Source organism: Manihot esculenta, chromosome 8, assembly GCF_001659605.2.
Source record: "Manihot esculenta cultivar AM560-2 chromosome 8, M.esculenta_v8, whole genome shotgun sequence".
Lineage (NCBI taxonomy): Eukaryota > Viridiplantae > Streptophyta > Magnoliopsida > Malpighiales > Euphorbiaceae > Manihot > Manihot esculenta.
This window is the reverse complement of record NC_035168.2, coordinates 39,851,738-39,874,775: the sequence shown is the minus strand read 5'-3', so window position 1 is coordinate 39,874,775 and position 23,038 is coordinate 39,851,738. Positions and strand designations below refer to the sequence as shown.

The 23,038-nt window shown below is 35.3% G+C and overlaps 2 protein-coding genes across 2 annotated transcripts; one reads left to right on the top strand and one right to left on the bottom strand.

Moving 5' to 3' along the window:
* The first annotated feature begins 2,010 nt into the window (after window positions 1–2,010).
* Window positions 2,011–14,161, top strand: LOC110621158. Its single transcript, XM_043959191.1, is given in 10 exon segments — window positions 2,011–2,225; window positions 2,423–5,247; window positions 5,381–5,863; window positions 6,113–6,853; window positions 8,645–9,475; window positions 9,726–10,427; window positions 11,021–11,324; window positions 11,327–11,871; window positions 11,993–12,760; window positions 13,095–14,161. Coding segments are annotated over 9 exon segments (7,983 nt in total). The 5' UTR covers window positions 2,011–2,225; window positions 2,423–2,478; the 3' UTR covers window positions 13,935–14,161.
* A 282-nt stretch (window positions 14,162–14,443) lies between these two features.
* LOC110621157 (cytochrome P450 89A2) lies at window positions 14,444–16,282 on the bottom strand. Its single transcript, XM_021765280.2, has one exon. It carries the CDS (start codon window positions 16,142–16,144, stop codon window positions 14,585–14,587), a length of 1,560 nt encoding a protein of 519 aa, XP_021620972.1. The 5' UTR covers window positions 16,145–16,282; the 3' UTR covers window positions 14,444–14,584.
* Window positions 16,283–23,038: the final 6,756 nt, after the last annotated feature.

Below are 23,038 nucleotides of genomic sequence, written 5' to 3'. Positions count from 1 at the left end.
TTGGCAATTTTTTTCTTAATTTATATGAAAATTAATAATTTCATATAAATTAATAAATTACATTATAAAAATATTTTTTTATTTTTATATTTGATAAAATTAATAATAAAAAAAATTCATTTCTAGTGAATTTTTATGAAAATTAATTTTGAAATAAAAGAAAATATTGTTAAAATTGTCAATATTTTATAAGAAATCATTTCACTTAAAATTATTTAATCATTCCTTGAAAACTATTTTTCCCTTTCTTTTCAGTTTTTATTTATTTCTTTTAATTTCAAACTTGCTTGTATTTTTCTTAAGAATTCATATTTACTTTTTTAGAATTTAATTTAAATTAATATTGAGTATTAATATTTAATGTATTTATTGTTGATATTAACAAATTATTATATTATTTTGTTAAACTTTAAAAAAGAGAGTCGTTCTTAATTTATATATTTTTAATGGTAAAAAAATTATGTAATGTTAATTTAAATTTTAAATGTTATTAAAAATTTTCATACTGATTTTTCAAAAAAAATTTCAATGTAATAAAAATTATTGTTATTTATAATATTTTATACAATGTTTAGTTTAAATAACAAGATGATAAAAAAAAATCAATTTGAATTTATTATTAATTTATTTACAGTAAAACAATTAAATTGAATTTCATAATTTTAAAATTTATTTTAAGCAAATTAATTTTTTAAAAATATAAATGAATTGAATTTTTATTAATAAAATTTATTTATTTTCTTGTAAGAAATGTATTTCAAAAATAGTGTTCATGATTATTATTAAATTATATATTATGGAATTAACATTAAAAAGTTGTATATGCTTTATGGTAATGGGTCATGTTTTTCAATAAATAATTAAAAAAATAATATATATCCTCATGTATTATCAAATTGATCGCTAATGTGCTCTTATTTTATTTGTTTCCGAGCAATATTCGATTTAATTGAAAAAATCGAATTAATTATTAAATTAATTTAAAAAATTTATTTTGATTTAATTTAATTTTAATTTTAAAAATTTTAATTATTTTAATTCAATTTAATTTTAATTAAAAAAATTAAAAAATTAAATCGAATTAATTAGTAATAATAATATATAATTTTTTATAATATAAAAATTAGATCATAATAAAAATTAAAATGTTTAATTAAATTTTATAATACTAAAAATTAGACGTAAAAATAAAAAATCTGTCAAAAAATTTAATCAATTAAATTAAAATATTTAAATAAGTTTTTATTTAAAATTAATTTAATTTAATTTTTATAAATATTAAAATTTTAATTTAATTCAAACAAGAATGAGAACTATGTATAAAACAATTAAAATTGTCATCAAAATATTTTCAAATGAGTTAACTCAAGTTTTACAATTCAAATTTAATTATATCCTGCTAACTATAATTAAATTAGACTATAGTAATCTGATTTTTTTAATCTCTAAATCATGAAGTTTTGAATTTAATCTTCATTATTTATAATAAGAATTAATTATCTTTATAATTAAAAAGAAAAATAACAAACTTTAATTATGCAATTTTCAGTTATTATTTTATTATTAAATCTTCATTAAATACTATTAGATTATAAAAAATGTATTATTCAGTTTAATCATGTTAAATAATAAATAAAAATTTAAAGTATCATATTCAATTTTATTTAAATTGAAATTATAAATAATTAATTCGATTTTAATTTGAAAAAATATGAAAATAAAAAATTTAAATAAAATATAAAAAATAAATAAAAGTTTTAAATATTATTAAATATATATTTTATTAAATAATTTAATTATCTATTTATGTAATATAAAAAATAAAATAATAATATATATAATATAAAAAATAAAATAATATTTTATTTAAATATAAATAATATATTTATAAGTAAAAAAATTAGAAATTAATTATTTGATAATTTAATTTATTTATACGGATAAGTGACGAATTATTTTATAAATTAAAAATCAAATTAAAATTGAATCAGAACTGGTTCACCAGTCCGGTTCACGGCTCGAACCGGACAGTGGCCGCGTCTACTCAACTGCCTCATCCCACTGCTCTTCTTCACTGTTCCCAGCATTAACAGCTGTGTCTCTCACTCCCAATTTCTTGTCAATTATCTTTCTCCATTTTCTTCTGGGTATTAGGTTTGAGCTTAAAATACGTTGTTCCTGTGTTTCTTTTTTTCATCTTAATCTTAAGTTGGAAGCGAAGGCAGGTAAAAATTTTGTTATTTGATTGTCTTCTGATTTCAGCAGTGATTTCTTGTATAATTTTTAACATGATCCTTACTGTTTATATGCTATCTTTTTGTTTATTTTTCCCATTTGGCTATCACTCTGCACTTCACTCTCAAATTCTTTGTGATTGTTTGTGCTTGCCCTTCTAATTTGTCTTGACTATTGTTTTCTGCAGTACTTCATTGTCTTAATCTCTTGTTCTATTCTGCGTATTTTCTGAGAACAATCAAAATGGTTCTGGACATCATTCTTCCCATTTTCACTGAGATCATTAAAGACCCCATATACAAGTACGTTATTGTCCCTGTCAAAAGACACATCAGTTACACTTTCAAGAGTGAGAGCAAGGTTACCAGACTCCAGGATGAGGCTGAGCGATTGAAGGACAAAAGAGAGAGGTTGCAGCAATCCGTTGATCAGGCTACAAGAAATGGGAAAGAGATCTTTGAGAACGTTACCAAGTGGTTGACCAGTGCAGACCAAACTATTAAAGAGGCTGATGAATTGATCCAAGGCAAAGAACAAGTGAAGAAGTGGTGTTTCATTGGCTTGTGTCCTAATTTGCAGACACGCCACATGCTCGGCAGAAATTCAGAGAAGAAGACTTCAGCAATTTATAAGCTTCTGAATGAAGGTGAACTTGATTCAATTTCCTACTTGCCTCCTCCAAAGCAGATAGCGGCTGAATCTGTGTATAGTCGCGAGGCCTTGCATTCAAGAGTGTCAATTTTGAAGGAAATAATGGGTGCCCTAAAAGATCCTAATCTTAATATGATTGGCGTGTATGGAATGGGCGGTGTGGGGAAGACCACACTAGCCAAGGAAGTCCACAGACAAGCCCAAGATGACAAGTCATTTGATGTTGTGGTTATGGTTGCTGTATCTCAGACACCAGATGTCAGAAGGATTCAAGAAGAAATTGCTGAAGTCCTGGGTCTTGATCTTCGTGAGGAGGGAATGTTGCTAAGAGCAAATCGATTGTGTGAGAGGTTGAAGAAAGAGAAGAAGGTTCTTATAATTCTTGATGATATTTGGAAACAACTTGATTTGAAGGCAGTAGGAATTCCATTTGGGGATGACTGCAGGGGATGTAGCATATTGCTAACCTCAAGGAGACGAGATGTATTATCTCGTGAAATGGGCACGCAGAAAGAATTCAGCCTTGAAGTTCTACAGGAAAAAGAGGCTTGGAGTTTGTTTGAGATGACCGTGTTTGATGCTGAAGATCCAAAGCTGCCTCCAATAGCAACTGAAATTGTCAAAAAATGTGCAGGATTGCCCCTTCTTATACACAAAGTTGCTATGGACTTGCGAAGGTGTGAGTCATATAAATGGAATGATAAGTTAAAGCAACTATCTGACTTTGATAATGAAGAAATAGAGGAAAAAGTACACTCGGTTCTTAAGTCGAGCTACAATAATTTGCCTCCTGAACTCGGATCATTTTTCTTGCTTTGTGGTCTGTTTGGACAATCCAATATTCAGATCCAGAGCTTGCTAAAGTACAGTATGGGACTAGGTTTATTTAAACGCGTAGTCACTGTTGAAGACATGAGAAACAAAGTATTTACTTTGATCGATGACCTCAAAGCTGAATGCTTGTTGCTAGATGGTGACATGGATGGATTCGTAAAAATGCATGATGTTGTTCGGGATACTGCTCTCTCAATTGCATCTAGGAAGCATCATGCATTTATAGGTATAAATGGTACTTTCCCAATGGAATTGCCCAACAAAGATTGCACCACAATTTCTTTGCCTTACTGTGATATCCAAGAACTTCCTCAATGGATGGAGTGCCCAAAAGCAGAGTTGTTGTCACTTTTCACTGAAGATCTTTCCTTGGAAGTCCCTGATTTATTTTTTGAGGGCATTAGAAAACTTAAAGTAGTGGATTTTACTGGGATGCGTTTCATATCCTTGCCTTCATCAATTGGTTTTCTGATAAACCTTCATACCTTGTGCTTGCATCGATGCCAAATGAATGATGTAGTTATCATCAAAGAGTTGAAGCAATTGGGAGTCCTTAGTTTTGCAGACTCGTATATTGTTGAGTTGCCTAGGCAAATAGAGGAATTGACCCAGTTGAAGTTGTTAGATTTGGGCAATTGTTCCAAGCTGAAAGTTATTCCAGCTAATGTCTTATCAAAGTTGTCTCTGTTAGAAGCACTGTATATGAATAACAGTTTTGTTCAGTGGGATGTCAAAGGAATCAGCAATGAAGGTAATGCAAGCCTTACTGAGTTGGAACAATTGTCTCGCTTGACAACTTTGGAAATACAGGTTCTAGATGCCAAGATAATACCAAAAACCTTATTCTCCCATGGGTTACGAAGGTATAAAATATTCATAGGAGATGTATGGGGCTGGCATGGAAACTATGAAACATCGAAAACTCTAAAGCTCAAGCTGAAGACAAGCATTCATTTGGAGTACGGGGTTAAAGAGTTGTTGAGAGATACTGAAGATCTATATTTAGATGAAGTGAGTGGGGTTGAGAATATATTGTTTGATATCGATAGGGAAGGATTTCCAAGATTGAAGCATCTCCATGTCCAAAATGATGTTGTGATTCAACATGTTATCAACTCAACGAAATGGGCTGCATGTCATTCTTTTCCCATCTTAGAGTCTTTGTTTCTGGAAAATTTACTGAACTTGGAGGAGATTTGCCATGGTAAACTTGAAGCAGGGTCATTTAGCAAATTAAGAATTTTAGAAGTTAGAAACTGTGAAAGATTGACAAATCTCTTCTTGTTACCCACTAAAATTGAAGCTCCTGTTATTGATGAAAGTGAAAACAACAACGAAGTGGTAGAGTTTGGTCAGTTGTGCTCCTTGAAGCTAATTAACCTACCGCATCTTCAATTCTTTTGCGCTGAAATGAAAGTGGCCCAAGGAACAGAAGTAAGACGCAAGCAATCGGCAGCTATTCCAGAATTTGAGGAATTTGTGTCAGAGCATGAGCTTGGTGCTCATTCATCACTTTTCAACAGAATGGTATGTAATGCACTGAACTTTTTAAATTTTCCAAATAGAGCACCCTGTTACCACAACCAAAAGATTTGTTTGCATATGGTTTTTATCACTTTTGTTCAATAAAAAATGTTTGAAACAATGTTAATCTTTGCAGGTTTCTTTCCCCAACCTGGAGGATCTGCAATTAACCTCAATTAATTGTGAAAATATATGGCATGATCATCTGTCTACGACATCTTCAAACTTAACTTGCTTGATTTTGAACGGATGCCACAATTTGAAGTATTTATTTACAGCTCATATTGTTAGTAGTCTTTTGCAGCTCAAAAAACTTGAGATAGAAAACTGCAGGTCCATAGAGGAGATAATATTGACAGAGGTAGCAGAAAGAAAAGAGAGCGTGACTAAAATTCTCTTTCCTAACCTGGACAAATTGAGGCTTTATCTTCTTCCAAAGTTGGTTAGATTCTGCAATGGGTGTCCAGTTGAATTTCCATGTCTTCGAGAACTAGACATATCCTATTGTGATGTGTTGATGTGCTTCGTCCCTAGTGTTCCTCTTGCAGGCATGATGGCCAAAGAAGGCAACACAAAGATGAACGACAATCCTAAAATTCAGTCTCTCTTTGATGAAATGGTGAATTCTTTTACCCTCTCTATACATACATAATCTATAGACATCTTAGGAGGTTTACTTATCCAAAATTTTGCTAATTATAATTGGGATAAATTAGAATGAAATTCTTGCCAAGATGCACGGCTAGTCCATAGAAATACCACAAATTTAAGGAAAAGAAAAGAGATAGGTTTGTGAAGAAAAATCATTATTAAGTATTTTGTTATATGTATTTCTATTTTAAGTGAACAAGTGGAATTGGTTTTGCAGGTAGCTTTCTCTAATTTGGAGACATTGAAACTTCATGAAATGAGTATGTTAAAAAGTATATGGCACGACCAACTTACAGCCAATTCCTTTTGCAAATTAAAGTCATTACGTATTAGTGAATGCAGAAACCTAGTGACTGTTTTTTCATGGAATGTCTTGGAACGATTTAAGAGACTAGAGGAGTTACAGTTAGATTTCTGTGCTTCATTACAAGAGATATATCATCTTGAGGGTTTCAATATAGAAGAAGGGAATGTTATTGCAGCATTTGAGTTGAGAGATTTATCTTTACGTTGGCTGGAGTCATTGAAGCATGTATGGAGTAAGGATCCGCAAGGACTTTTCACTTTTGAGAACCTGAAATCAGTTAGAGTTGATGGTTGTAAAGTTTTGAAAAATCTCCTTCCCACCTCCATAGCCAAAGGTCTCTTGCAACTTGAACAGCTTGAAATAAACGATTGTGGGGTTGAGGAGATTGTTGCAAAGGCAGAAGGTGTGGAGCTAACTCCTTATTTTTTCAAGTTTCCTCGACTAACTTATCTTGAACTGTCAAAACTACCAGAACTTAGGAGTTTCTATCCAGGGACACATACTTGTGAGTGGCAGAAATTGAGATGTTTGAAGGTGTATGATTGTCGCCGATTAGTGAAATTCGCTTCAGAATTTTCTGCTTACCAGCAAGGGGACGGTAAGGACCAACATAACATCCCAATTCAACCACCTTTCTTTTTGTTGGAAAAGGTACGAACTTTTCTTACACATCTTTGTTGTTATCCATGGTCTTTTGTTCCTTTTTTTTTCTTCTCTTTTTATTCTATATAAGGTTATTTACTTTAGTCTTTGAGATTAACAGAATTAACGGATAAATTTCTGTATTTTTAAAATTAAATATTTAAATTTCTATATAATAAATCCATCTAAATTTGAATTCTTTTTATCTATAATTTCGTTAGTCAAACCGGTTAAAAATAAAATAAATATTTAAAATATTTAAAATAGTCTCATGAACACTTAAATTCTTTTTAATATGGGGAAATAATTTTATATTGTGTAAACTACACTTTAATCTCTAACTTTGATTTATAAAAATATTTCTACACTTTTAACTGCAAAAATGGATGGAAGGGACCTCTAATTTAAATGGACTGATCATAAAGGAATTAAGTGTTCGATTTTAAAAATTCAGGGATCAATATGTTAATTCTGTTAAAACTAAGTGATTCAAGTGTAATATACCCAAAAGTAAAGCAGGTTGATTAAAAAACAGATTTAAGTGTGGTTTGATGCATTTCTCATGCAGTTTGCAAAATGAGACTTTTTTAGAGATATCACAAAAAACTACATAATGATTTGATGACTTTTTCAGGTAGAGTTCTATAATTTAATTTATGATAAAAATAATCATGTGTTTTGACTCCGTTAGTAAGATGAGGATTTTCTCTCTCTAACAACGTTAATAAATGTTGGTGCATTATTTAAAGATGAAAAAAAAATTATAAATAAGAATTTTTAGTTCATATATTTCTAAATTTAATTATAAAGTTTTATTTTATAATAAAATAATTGTTTTAGTTATAATTTATCCCTATTGTCTTATAGATTAGTTTCTAAATATTATAATTGCATACAAATAAATACTTATATTTTTTACAAACTAATCTCCCATATTTATCAAATTCAATATCTTACATATTTGGCACTAAATTAACAAAATGAAAATTGAATCAAGAATTTTGGCACAATATGACTTTAAATTTTAAGTCCAATGAATTCTTTTCCATTTAACTTTTCTCTTATCAATAATTTATTTATTTTATTTAATTAGAAAAAAAGAAAATGATAAATTTTTTATCTAATTTTTATCTTATTATTTTTCACATATAAAATATTAAAATTTAATAAATAGACAGATTAATTTATAAATATCAAGACTTATTATTTATAAATAGATAGATTAATTTGTAAATATAAAGATTTATTAGGAAAGAATAGATAAAAATATTGAGATTAATTTTAATTAAAACTATAAAATTTAAATTAAGGGATTATTTTATTAATTAAATAAAATCTAAAGGACTAATTTTTAAAAAATGCAGAGATTAAAATATAGTTTTCACTTAATATTAGGAGTAAATTGTGCCTAATGAGTTCCCGGAGTCGGACTGAGGTAGCCTTGAAATTGTTCTGAACTGTATTTTTATTTAATTTGAGAGAGTAAATTATAAAATAAAAATAAATAAATGCATAGATATAATTTCGTCTTTCTTTCGTTGTTCTTTTCAGAATTCATATGGATTTAAGTTTGAACCCATAAACTCAATCAGAGTTTATTTCTCTTTTCTTATTTTGCGGGCAGCTTGTTTTGCATTTTTTTTCTTATAAAAAAACAGTGTTTAAAAATATAATTGTTTCAAACTAATTAATACTTAAAATTAAAATCACAAAACAACTTATCTGAGGCAAGGCTTGGATAGGAGAGATGCCTATGCTAATGTGTTGCTTCTAATCTTAAACTATAAACAATCCCCGCAGGTTAGTCCCAAGTTGGAGGAATTGACATTAGAATCCGAGGACTTGACTGCGATACAGCTAGGCCAATTGCCATTTGACTGCTTTTCCAAACTCAAAGTTCTTACTTTGAGTGGCTTACAGAATGAACCACGTCCTTTTCTACTTAGTTTCCTTAGAAGACACTGCTATTTGGAAAAGGTTCATGCATTTGGTGGTAATTTAGAAGAGCTATTCTCACATGGAGGGTTTGTTGGGGAGGAGGAACATGCCAGGCCACTGGCACGAGTGAAACACTTGGAGTTATCTAATGTTGATAGTTTGAAGTGTATATGGAAGCAAGACCCCCAAGTAGAACCTCTTCTTCAATATCTTCAGAGTTTGAGAGTTGATAACTGTAAAGATTTGATTAACATAGCACCATCCTCATCATCGTTCCTAAATCTAGCAACTCTTCATGTGGTGCACTGTGATGGATTGACACACCTCATAATGGCTTCCACAGCCAAAACTATGGTGCAACTCACTAACATGAGAATCTCCTATTGCCCCAGTTTGACAGAAATAGTGTCAAGTGATGGAGATCACATGGAGGATGAGATTATTTTCAGCAAACTTAAGTATTTGGAACTTGAATATTTGACTAGTCTCACCAGCTTTTTCGCAGGGAATCATGCCTTAAGTTTCCCATCTTTAGAAAATGTCATTGTCACCGGATGTTATAAAATGAAGATTTTTTCTCATGGAATCTTAATCACGCCAAAGCTACGTGGAATACTACTGAAAAGAGATGCAGACAAACAGCACTGGGAAGGAGACCTTAATGCGACAATAGCATGTCAGTTAACAGAACGGGTGCGTATTTATTATTCCCATAATATTAAATTGTAATCCATTACACGCTCATAAGTAAGAAAAAAACTTACCTACACGGAACCAAGGCACGAATAGTTGATGTGGGTGACCCACATGAAAATTAAAGGGAATCATCTGTTTTGTGTCTTGGGTTCCCCGTAGATTAGGTCTGGGCTATTGCCCAACAATAGTAAATTATTTGCATAAATTCTTTGGGTTTGTGAATAATGATATCTTTTGGGATTGAAAGGTTGGCTCATTTTTTCAAGTATCTGAATTTCCTGAACTCTGGCATAATGGGAACCAAGGGAGACTCTTCCTCAATGTAGAATCACTAGTGGTGGATAAACATGCATTATCCTCCAAAGCCATATCAGCCAATCTGCTGCAATTCTTGAGCAAGTTGAGAAAGATTGAGGTAAGAGACTGTGATTCGCTGGAAGTAGTTTTTGACATGGAAGGGCTATCTACTGATGATGGGCAAGTTGGGTTGCTGCCCCGCTTAAGTGAATTGAAATTGAAGAACCTGTCAATGTTGAAGCATTTATGGAACAAGGATCCTGGGGAAATTTTGGACCTTAAAAATCTTAGGCTACTCCAAGTGCAAAATTGTGGCAGCTTGGAGTATATATTTACCAAGTCCATGGCATTTTGCCTCAGGCAGCTCCAGAAGATAGAGATACTGAAGTGTAACATGTTGGAAGGAATAATAGGAGTGGAGGCAGAGGAATCAACTTCAGAGAATAAGATGATATTCCCTTCATTAGAATCCGTAGTCCTTCAATGTTTGCCCAAATTTTCAAGTTTCTGTCTAGGAAGTAGTAATATGGAATATCCATTGAAAAAGATGAGCATATATGACTGTCCAAGCATGAAGACTTTCTTTTCCACACCACGAAGAGCACAAAAACCTGGTAAGGATGACGAAGGAAGGGAACACAGGCTAGACAAGGTAGCTGTTTATTGCTTTCTCAAATTTACAAGGCTAACTTTTTTGAAAGAAGGTTAAATTACATGGGTATGTTTGAAAAGTAAAGGATAAAAATAAAATATTTAATTCAATTGATTTCTTTTTGAATTGAGCTAAAGTAAAAAAAGTTACTTTAATAAATTAAATCTAAGTTATTATTTTCTTTCAATCAGCATTTTCTTTCACCAACATCAACAAGAAAATAGAGTTATGTATACAACCAGTTAGCTACAGGTGAAATTTGAAAGTTTTTATAATTGAATTCCATAACTCGTTACCAAAGATTTTTCAAATATTTCTTAAACTATTTTATGCCCAAATGTTGAGATATATGCACACTACACCTGAATCTTTTCAAAATTTTATTTCTTTCATATAGTTTTCTTATGGATCTGACCCTAAACTTCTCCATATTTTTAATTTTTATTGACTTTATAACTACAATTATGACATACCAAAATTTCTTCAATATTGCCCTGCAATCTTTTTTTTTGCTCACTCTTATTTTTGACACCCCAATCTTTGAAGGATAGTTAATTACTCGAACTCACTTCTAATTTTTGATTGAAATGCAGATGTTTCCTAATTTGGAGGAGTTGTCATTAGACAGCAAGTCTACCCTATTGATACTGCAATCTGAATTCTCAACGCAGTTGTTTTCCCAAGTAAAAGTATGTGAGCTGCGCTTTTTTCCAAACAAATCTCCTGCTTCTCTGTCTGGTTTCCTTCCAAGATTTTCCAATCTTAAAGAACTTGGAGTCCGTGATTCATCTTTAAAGGAGCTATTTAGATTTGAAACACTCTGTGGTGACCAGGAGGATGCCACTATACTCCCACGAATAAGAGTTGTAAAGCTATATAATCTTGGTGATTTAATTTGAAGCACATATTAGTGCAAGACTGTCAACGGCAGGACCCATTATTTCAATATATTGAGACTCTGGAATTAAGGTCTTGTGCAAATTTGATTAATCTTGCACCACTCTCTGCATCTTTCCAAAATTTAACAACTCTGCTACTATGTGAATGCAATCGAATGAAAAACATAGTGGCATTGTCAGTGGCCAAAAGCATGGTGCAACTTGTGAAGTTGAGTTTAAAATCTTGCAGAATGTTGATGGAAATAGTAGGAAGCGAAGAGGATGGAACAGCGGATGAGATTGTTTTCAGCAAAATGAAAACATTAGAACTTACTGATTTACAGAGCCTCACAAGCTTCTGCTTGGGCAGTTGCACTTTCAAATTCCCGTCTTTGCAACAAGTAACTGTCGCATATTGCCCCAACTTGAGGATTTTCTGTTCTGGAGTCTTGTGCACACCAAAGCTACAGAGTGTAGAAGTTACAAGCTACAATAACCTAGCAAATAAAGAATGGCGTTGGGAACGCAATCTGAATGCCACCATTGAACAATTGTACAATGAAGCGGTACGTATATTACCAGATCTTACTTTTCTCGCTATTAATCTTTTTTCATGATGGGTTGGATCATGATTACTGTTTGATTGGAATTTTTATACCATACTAATGCAATATTTTGGATTTTTAGGTTGGATTTCAAAGGATCTGGGATTTGACACTGTCCAACTTTCCCTTGCTGAAAGAAAAATGGCACGCACAAGTTCCATTTGAGTACTTACGCAGTTTAAAAAAATTGGTGGTGGAGTGTTCATTTTTCTCAAATGCTATACCATCAAATCTACTGCAGCACTTGTGCTGGTTGAGAGTTCTCGTTGTACAAAAATGTGATTCAGTAGAAGAAGTGTTTGATTTGGAAGGGCTAAATGCTGATGAAGTTCATTTCAGGCTCAAAGAAAGTTTAAGTGAACTGCATTTAATTGATTTGCCTAGGTTGAGGCATGTGTGGAATGTGGATCATATAGGAATTTTGAGCTTTGAAAACCTGAAATTGCTGAAAGTTCATAATTGCAGCAACTTGACTAATATATTCACCGTGTCCATGGCTTTGGGCGTTGTAAACCTCCAATATTTGGAAGTAAAACGATGTAGCTTGATGGAACAGATCATCACAAAAGTGTCGGACGTGGAAATGATGAGTGACAACACCATTTTTCCATCATTGCAGTCCTTAAGTCTGGAGTGTTTGCCCAACTTGTCGAGCTTTTACTCCGGATGCAATGTTCTAAAGTGTCCATCCTTGAAAAAAGTTGAAGTAGTTGACTGTCCAAAGATGGAACTATTACCTTCAAGATTTTATAAGGAACAAGATTCAAACATGATTGTTGAGGGAAATGAAGAAAAAGTTTATGATGGAGACTTGGACATTTCTGTTGTGGCTGCTTTTTTCGGTGCCAAGGTCAGTTTAATAATATCTTTAATTTTTCATTTATTACTAGTTGTAAGGAAAAAACTTAACTAGATCCTTTCGATCATGAACCTGCATTTAATTTTTATAAGAAGGGAATCACATATTGGTATCTTAGTTCACGATGAAGAGTGTAGGAAAGAATTGTTCTTGGTTGTAATATGCTCAGTTTTCTTTTTTCTTTTTTTATTTTTATAATATATTTAAATATTTAAATATTATATTTTAATTTTTAAAATTATGATATAAAAATTTGTTAATGCTAATTTACTTTTCTCCCTGATCCTAATCCTCTTTTATTTAGTACTTACAATTGATTTTTCAGGTTGCAATCCAAAGCTTGGAAGAACTGAGAGTGGAATGGAACAATATAAAGGACAAGTTGGGTGAAAACTCTCAAGCTGAGTACTTGTCCAGACTGAAAGTCATTGAGCTGACATGCTTTGCTGGTGAATCTGCGCTCTTGCCATCTGATTTCCTTCGAAGCTTACCGAGCCTGAAGAGACTCGTTCTCTGCAATGCTTCTGTTGAAGAAATAATCCTTCATCACATGAACATTGGTGAGGAAAAATATCCTCAGTCGCTCACATGGTTAAAAGAACTAAAGCTATCTAAGCTGCCAGAGCTCAAGCATCTTGTGGATGAAGATTCCCAACCAGTCCCTATTTTGCAGAATCTGGAAACTCTTGAAGTATTGGAATGCAGCAGATTGGAAATTTTAGTTCCATCCTTAGTATCTTTCCAGAATCTAGTGTCTTTGGAAGTATCAAAATGCCATGGTTTAAGGAATCTGATAACAGCCTCAGCGGCTACAAATCTTGTCCAACTCAGAAGAATGAATATAAAAGAATGTGAAAGCCTGCAAGAAATAGTAAGGAGTGAAGCAGATGGAGCTGAAGACGATATTGGGTTCAATCAACTAGAATATCTTGGACTTAATGATCTACCATGCCTCACCAGTTTCTGTTCAGGTAATTATGCTTTCAATTTCCCATCCTTGGAAAAGGTGATGATTAGAGAATGCTACAACATGAAGATATTTGCTGAGCAAGCGTTGAGCACACCAAAGCTAATGCGAGTTCAAACAGGAGAAAAGCCCTATGAATGGGAATGGGAAGGCAGCCTTAACAGCACCATTCAAGCCTATTATTCATGGAAATGGTGAGTGCTAATTGACTAAAACATACTCTCATCTCACTTATTTCGGGAAAATTACAAAAGAAAAAAAAGAAAAACGTCTCTTTTACTAGTGACAACCTTGCCAATCAAAATTTAATTAAACTTGTAGATTGAAAATGAAGAAAATTTTTGATTGCTTATTATTCGAAGTTTGTAGTAATTGTTTTGTAGTTTTTCGTTTATTATATGTATAAAAATCGAAGAACTTTTCACAAGATTATGCCCTCTAGAATTATCTTTGATATGCTCAAAATGCAATTTTTCCAATGCTATTTCTTTTATTTTTTTTAACCTCCTGTAGGACTCGATTAACCTGTTCTAACATTTTTTTACAATGAATATGTAATCCTGGAACGCTGGTCAAAAGGTTCCCAACAGACGCTGGATCTCATATTTTTTCCACTGGAAGACGGTGAGAAGGCTTGATGGTTTGATTTTTATTCTAAATTATTAAATAATAAAAAAAATAACTGTCCACCTTGTGTAGGCACTAAATTGTAAGACACCCGCAGCAAATAAGCATATCTTTACTGAATACTGAAATACATCCAGACAACTGATACATACAAGATAACAAAGTTCTACTCACACATGTAGCAGTCTAGGCATTGGATAAATTATTACCAATAAATCTCCTCAGAAATTCTGAGTCTTCATCCTGGGAGATATTTGGGCTTTTAGTGGATTTTTCATAACCACAGTGAACTCTTGCTTCTCTGACAAGTCCACTTCATCTCCATCAGCAGCCATCCACTTGAAATTCCAAACCAAATTTGCCACAAAATATTCCAAATGAAGCATTGCCAGACCGTACCCAGGACAAATCCTTCTCCCTACTCCAAAAGGCATCATCTTTATCTCCCTGCTTCCAGTTATATCAAAGGCCTCTCCTTTATTCAAAAACCTTTCAGGTTTAAATGCCATTGGATCTTCCCACACTTTTGGATCCCAACCCATCTCTGCAACCATGAAATTTATAGTTCCATGTTTTGGAACCAGAAATCCATCAAGAACAGCATCTTCTCTCACAGCATGTGGCAACACAAAGTGCCCTGGTGGGTGTCGCCTTAATCCTTCCAAAATCACTGCTTTCAGATATGGCATCATCTGCAAATATTCTTCTTTAACTTCTGTCTCTTCAACCCCAACAACATCCTTAATTTCCATGAAAAGCTTCTCTTGAATGTGTGGGTACTTGACTAAATTTGCAATGATCCATTGCAGGGCTGTGGATGTAGTATCCGTACCTCCATCAAGAAATTCAGAGCATAAACTAACAATTTCCCCTTCTTCAAGCTTTCTGTTCTCATGTGGGAGGTGCAAATCTATCAGAGTATCAACATATGATAGTATAAAATCTTCCTTTTCCACTTTATCTTCTTTATCTTTGCTTAAATTTTCAATCTTGGCGTTCTTTCTTGCTCTGATCAAGGGAATCAACACCTTTTCTTGGTACCGTCGAAGCTGCAAGAGCTCATTCCAGCGTTTGTAAAATAATATCTTTGTCAAACTTGGCCAGAAATTTAGTATACTGAAACGACTGAAACTCAGCAGCAAGCGACGCTGAACTTCTTCTACTTGTTTGATCTTCTCTTCCTCGAGCTTGTCTCCGAAACACATTAAAACTAATAAGCAGAACATAGCATATTGGAAATGGTCTTTAACACGGTGGACAACGTTACCATTTTCTGATTGAGATTTGAGGCGGTTAATAAGAATATCGAGAACCCATTTGCGAGCGTGGGAATAGGATTTGATACGCGAAGGGTGGAGGATTTCAGAGGTGAGGTTACGGCGGAGAAGCCGCCAAGTTGGTCCATAGGAGGCAGAGCTGATATTGTGCTGATTACTGGTAATTATTTTGCTGACAGCAAGGGCCGGAGGACGGTCGGCGAAAGCAGCTCCGTTTTGGACAAGAGCTTGATGGGCGAGGGAGTTACTGGCGACGAAGATGGCAGGGCGAGAGCCGATGCGGAGGGTGATGATAGGGCCGTATTTGGCACGTATGTCTTGAAGAATAGACTCGAGTTGGGAGAAAGATTTGAGGAGCAAAAGAAGGCTGCTAATGATGGGAATGGTAGACGGACCTGGAGGAATTCTCCGAGAGGATTTTCCGGCGGATTTGAGAAGGGAGAAGAAGGAGTTGAAGAGTAGAGAGAAGGATAAAGTGAGCAGGGCGATGAACCAGATTTCCATTTTCCGGCTGCTTTGCGTGGTGGAAAAAGCTCGCACACAAAAGAGACTGTGTACAGAGTCCTTAGTGGCCTGGGGATATAAAGGTTCAGAAATGAAAACATTTCAGCTTTCGTGCTCCCCAATCCATCAATCTGTTATCAATCTATTATTTGGAAAATATTTGACTAGATCCATGGTTAGCGAGATATTATCATAAACATAAATAAATAAATTTTTTCATAAAATAAAAAATAATAAAACTCATTTTAATATCTTTTAAATCAATAATAATAAATCACATCAATCTGAAATTTTTTGCTATTATTATTCGTTCTCGATAAAAGATGGAAACCTTATTTACACACTTATCAATCAATAAATATGAGAAAAAACTTTAAAAAATGTTCGAATTTGATATGACATATAAATTAATATTCTTTTATGTACTTATATTATAAGATTATTTAAATAAAAATTAAATTTATAACATAAAATTATTAAAATAATACATTTAAATATTAAAAAAATAAAAAGTAATAATATTAAATTTTTAAATAATAATAATTATATATATAATAAATATATACCTATAAATATAATTTATTTATATTATAATGAGTAATAATTATGCAACGCACATTAATTAAAACTAATTTTATATAAAAGATGATAGAATCTATTATAATGTATTATATTAATTTTTATTAATTAAATATATATACACTAAAGAATTATATATATACATGAAAAAAATAAAAGGGATGGTAAAAAAAAAGTTCTTATTTAGAAAAGGAGGTAAATAAAGAAAAAAATAAAATTGTGATAAATTTATTCGATATATTTAAAAATAATTTAAACGAAAGGGGTAATTTTCTAATGTTCTTAAAAGTTAACTTTTTCCACAATTCTTTTATTTTTCTCTTCAAATTTAAAAAAAAAAAATTATTGTTTTCTATTATTTTTTTTTAAATTTTTTTCTAAATATAAAAATGTCCCTTTTTTATTTCCTTCAAATTAATTTCCTTTCTTATTTTATATGCGCTCAGTTCTTGGAGAGCACGGTACAATGAAAAAATGTATGCTATGTTGGATAAGGATGTGGCTCCCCCTCAAGGCTTCTTGTTTCTCCTTGGGCAAGTTTCCCTGATTTCTCCCGACCATGCAGCTTTCCTAGCCTATACACTCGAAAATGAGTTATCCCTTTCTCTCCTCTTTAAATCTCAGTAAATAATGAGATTTTAAAGAGATCTCCTTCTTTATTGCATGTTCCTCATTTTATTCTAGTTAGTTAGTTTGGTTCCATCATCTATTGCTTAGTTTGGTTACTAAGACATTCAAATCAACTCTCCTTTCTCATTTTTCGTGAATAATTGATAACATTTAAACAGAAGAGGTTATAAAAATATTAAATAACAATAGAGGGTTTCTAAATTATATTCTCTCGGTACTATAAGACAAACATACTTATTTTTTGTATAAATTAATATTAATTATATTAAAATTAAAAAAAATTATATTGTCTTTATTATTTTTGAAATTAATAATTTTAATTTTTTAATATATATTAAATAGAAATATATTGGAAAGCTCTTCAATAAATTACTATTTGATTTGAGATTAAAAAATAGTAGGTGATAAATATGACTTTCCTGATAAATATGATCTCCCTCCTACTCCATTTGATAGATCTGATTTTCTTTTTGATCCATCATATATGTCCCTAAATACTTGATTCGAAGAAAAAATCTGCAAAATAAAGGAAGATGGTCAGGGATCTACCGGGGATGCCCCGGTCGAAACCCTCCGACGTTCAAGTCAGATTTTATGGACTAGAGTCGTATGGATAGGCCAAAATTGCAGAGAGAAGAACAAAGAAAAATGGAGTCCAGGAAGAAGAAGGAAGAAGAGAGTGAGAGAGAGAGACCCTTCATGTCTACCCGTGATGTATATCTGCCTCTCTGCCACAGTGCTAGCTGTCTCTGTCACCCAGTTTCGTACGTACGAATATGTCAGACACCTGCTCCATCCGTAACGGCCATTTAATTCCCCCCATTACGCGTGTAAGTAAGTCTGCTGGATATGTGGGCCGGATATCTCTTCTTCTACGGGACCCCATTATCGAGCATAACATAAGGGGACTGGCCCAAGGGAGGTCCGACCTCGAGGCCGGATGATCAAGCCCTAATCCTCATAGCCGAGTGATCTAGGCAGGGTTGTTGAAGGAGCATCTTGCCCTTTGGGTAAGGGCTGTTGTTATGGGTCTGACCTTATACCGGACTGAGGAAACCCATCAGTCATCAATTGCCCCTTTACCTCCTCGGCAGTTATTACATGAGTGGCGATGGGGTAAATCCCTAGACTCTATTTATGACCGCGTGGCCCGAGAACTGCTCTTGTCAAAAGCGTCCTTTCCTTGCCTTTTTATTTCTTTATCTCTTTACTTTGATGTTTGAATGTATGGCGATCTGGAGATGTGTATTCGATGATATTTTACCCCGGCCTGTACCTCATTATTGTTATTATTTTATTTTTTTATTTATTTATTTTTTTTCAGACTATCTTCTGGTTTTGTCAATTTTACTTAATTGATGGACCAGGCTATCTTTATCGGGATTTTGCTAGTCGAACTGACTCGGACTAAGAGCTCGGCGTCTGGCTAAGCTTCTGACTTGCGAGTTTTTCTTATTTTCATGAGGGCATTTCTGTTTTTGGGCTCACGATCTTGGTAGTGCTGCGAGCTCGGATATATAATAGCTAGAGGAATGTCTTATTTGCCTGAGTGCCCTGCAATAGACGATTTTAAATCCTGTTCTTGTTACGGGCTCGGACATCTTGTCCCTCGGGATGTAACCTTCTAGTAATCAGTGTGGCCTGAGCTGTGTGCCCCACAGGGATAGGGAGTTTGGCCTTTTACGTTACTCCTGTCTCCTTGATTCTTTATTTGAGCATTTGGTTCTCGGGTATGTCTCGGTTAGTTGGGTTTTTTGCCTCCGAATGTTTTCTGGGCTATCTACCCTCTAGCGTTTTGCGGGCTCTTTGTTGCTTAGACCTCTCTCTAGGCTAGCTGAGCTGGTTTAGTGCCAGCGATCAATTCTCGAGGTCGGTGCTTCTTATGATTGCCCCTGGTTCTTTGTTTGGTTCTCTATCTTGGTATGCATTTTGCTTAGGATTCGCCTCGCCTTAATTTATTCTGCCTATTGGATTTACCAGTATCAAGCTCATTTTCTTGAGATCGACATAGTGTTTTGGCGCTTTGGCGTCATGAGCGTTGCATTGGCCTTTAGCAAGTCGCATTGCTACACGATACAGGCGTTGGGGTGACTTAGTTTAATTTCATTATATGTTGGTTATTTTGTGAGATCGAGGTCTTATTAGCCTGTAATCCGAGCTCTTTCGAGAGGTCGGATTCAAATTCTTTTATTTCTATTCCAGCACCCTCTTGAGGTCAGCATGGCACTTTGGCGCTTTTGGCTATTATGTGAGATCAAAGTCTCTTTACCTTACGACCCCAGCTCCTTTGGGAGGTCGAAGTTTAACTTTTCATTTATGGTCCAAGTGCCCCAATCTTTTTACGTGAGGTCAGAGCTGTGTCCTTATGAGTTGTTTTTGCGTGTTGTCATCGTGTGCCGCTGTTTGCTGTGAGTATACAATATTTTTTAATAAAAAGAGAAAGAATAGTTTCCTTCATCCTCTCAGCTTGGTTTTGTGGTGCTGGCGGTCATTTTTCGAGACCAGCCACCCACCTCACTGAGGGCTCGCTCAAGATTCAGGCTCTTTGGCCTTACTGTTGCTTCGTCATTTCAGCCGGTTTTGTGGTGCCCGGGGCACTTGGGGAGCCCGGTCACCTACCTCACTGAGGTCTTGCACAAGATTCAGGCTCTATGGCCTTACTGTCGCTTCATCATCTCAGTTCGGTTTTGCGGCGCCGGGAGATCTTGGGGATCCCGGTCACCTACCTCCCTGAGGTCTTACACAAGATTCAGGCACTGTGGCCTTACTGTCGCTTCGTCATCTCAGTTCGGTTTTGTGGCGCCAGGAGATCTTGGGGATCCCAATCTAAGGGTGAGCATTCGGTCGGTTCGGTTCAAAACCGAACCGAATCGAATAAACCGAAAATCGAAATTTGAGTGTTTATGAAAACCGAACCGAACCGATTTTGGTCAGAAACCGAATCGAACCGAACCGGTCTGATTCGGTTCGGTTTGATCGGTTTCGATTTTTAATAATTTTTTTATTTTTTACACTTTATTTTTAATATTTTAAAATTTAATTAAAATATTTTAATTTTAATATGATTTAATTTCTATATATTATTGAAAAAACATATTATTATTACTAATCGGTTCGGTTCGGTTTTTTCGATTTTTTTCTGATCAAAACCGAACCGAACCGAAATAACCAAAATTTTTGAAATTGAAAACCGAACCGAACCGAAATATATAAAAAACCGAACCAAATTTTTAAATCAGTTCGGTTCGGTCGGTTTTTTCGGTTTGAACCGAATACTGCTCACCCCTATCTCGATCACCTACCTCCCTGAGGTCTTGCGCAAGATTCAGGCACTGTGGCCTTACTGTCGCTTCGTCATCTCAGTTCGGTTTTGTGGCGCCGGGAGATCTTGGGGATCCCGATCACCTACCTCCCTGAGGTCCTGCGCAAGATTCAGGCACTATGGCCTTACTGTCGCTTCGTCATCTCAGTTCAGTTTTGTGGCGCCGGGAGATCTTGTGGATCCCGATCACCTACCTCCCTGAGGTCTTGCGCAAGATTCAAGCACTGTGGCCTTACTGTCACTTTGTCATCTCAATTCGGTTTTGTGGCGCCGAGAGATTTTGGGGATCCCGGTCACCTACCTCCCTGAGTCTTGCGCAAGATTCAGGCACTGTGGCCTTACTGTCGCTTTGTCATCTCAGTTCGGTTTTGCGGCGCTGGGAGATCTTGGGGATCCCGGTCACCTACCTCCCTGAGGTCTTGCGCAAGATTCAGGCACTGTGGCCTTACTGTCGCTTTGTCATCTTAGTTCGGTTTTGCGGCGCCGGGAGATCTTGGGGATCCTGGTCACCTACCTCCCTGAGGTCTTGCGCAAGATTCAGGCACTGTGGCCTTACTGTTGCTTTGTCATCTCAGTTCGGTTTTGTGGCGCCGGAAGATCTTGGGGATCCCGGTCACCTACCTCCTTGAGGTCTTGCGCAAGATTCAGGCACTGTGGCCTTACCGTCGCTTTGTCATCTCAGTTCGGTTTTGTGGCGCCGGGAGATCTTGAGGATCCCGATCACCTACCTCCCTGAGGTCTTGCGCAAGATTCAGGCACTGTGGCCTTACCGTCGCTTTGTCATCTCAGTTCGGTTTTGTGGTGCTAGGAGATCTTGGGGATCCCGGTCACCTACCTTCCTGAGGTCTTGCGCAAGATTTAGGCACTGTGGCCTTACTGTCACTTCATCATCTCAGTTCAGTTTTGTGGCGCCAGGAGATCTTGGAGATCCCGGTCACCTACCTCCCTGAGGTCTTGCGCGAGATTCAGGCACTGTGGCCTTACTGTCGCTTCGTCATCTCAGTTCGGTTTTGTGGCGCCGGGAGATCTTGGGGATCCCGGTCACCTACCTCCCTGAGGTCTTGCGCAAGATTCAGGCACTATGGCCTTACTGTCGCTTCTTCATCTCAGTTCGATTTTGTGGCGCCATGAGATCTTGGAGATCTCGGTCATCTATCTCCCTGAGGTCTTGCGCAAGATTCAGGCACTGTGGCCTTACTATCGCTTCGTCATCTTAGTTCGGTTTTGTGGCGCCGGGAGATCTTGGGGATTCCGGTCACCTACCTTCCTGAGGTCTTGCGCAAGATTTAGGCACTGTGGCCTTATTGTCGCTTCATCATCTTAGTTCGGTTTTGTGGCGCTAGGAGATCTTGGGGATCCCGATCACCTACCTCCCTGAGGTCTTGCGCAAGATTCAGGCACTATGGCCTTACTGTCGCTTCGTCATCTCAGTTCGGTTTTGTGGCGCCGGGAGATCTTGGGGATCCCGGTTGTAACGATCCGAAAACCGGACTGCTACCGGCGCTAGGATCCAGATCGGCTTAAGGCCGCTGAGACCCGTAGCAAGCCTAACATACATCCTGTACAACTGGTATAATTCCATACATGATCAAACATATACATAAAAAACTTTAAACTTTTTCTTTCATTTACCAAGTTTAACCTGTACATGCACCAACTCAATATCATAAAACCCCACACTGGAGCCCTCATCAAATGCTTCAATGGGGTAACATATCATACATTAAGCTTGGTTTACATAAACATCATCATTTAAACATTAACATAAAATCATGTATCAAAAGGGATTAACCATACATGACTAGGGCAAAGCACAACTCTAACCATGACATGTCATTACATTATTTTACATCATATCATTTTACATTTCATTATATATTTTTTACATTACATCATGTCCACTACTATTCTATTACATAGCATGACCATAGCCATAACCTGCTGACCTCCTGAACTATCTCTGCCCCTGCAAACCTGGGGTTTGGGGAAAGGGGTGAGCTATAAAGCTCAGTGAGTAGAACTTATATAAAGAAAACATTTTAACATATGCCATCATGAAATGTATTACATCACAAACAATACACATCAAGGATGAACTTGTCACCAATAGCCCTCTACATATCTCACATCATAACATGTCCAACTATGCTAGGGGCGATACGGCCACACCTGGTCTTCTCTTGTATAGCTCATATCATAACATGTCCAACTATGCCAGGGGCGATACGGCCACACCTGGTCTTTTCTTGCATAGCTCATATCATAACATGTCCAACTATGCCAGAGGCGATACGGCCACGCCTGGTCTTCTCTTACATATAACATATTGCCAAGGGCGATACGGCCACGCCTGGTCTTTCCAT

Excerpts from the sequence above, each read along its gene's own strand:
- LOC110621157 (XM_021765280.2), bottom strand. The coding sequence starts at position 16,144 with ATGGAAATCTGGTTCATCGCCCTGCTCACTTTATCCTTCTCTCTACTC.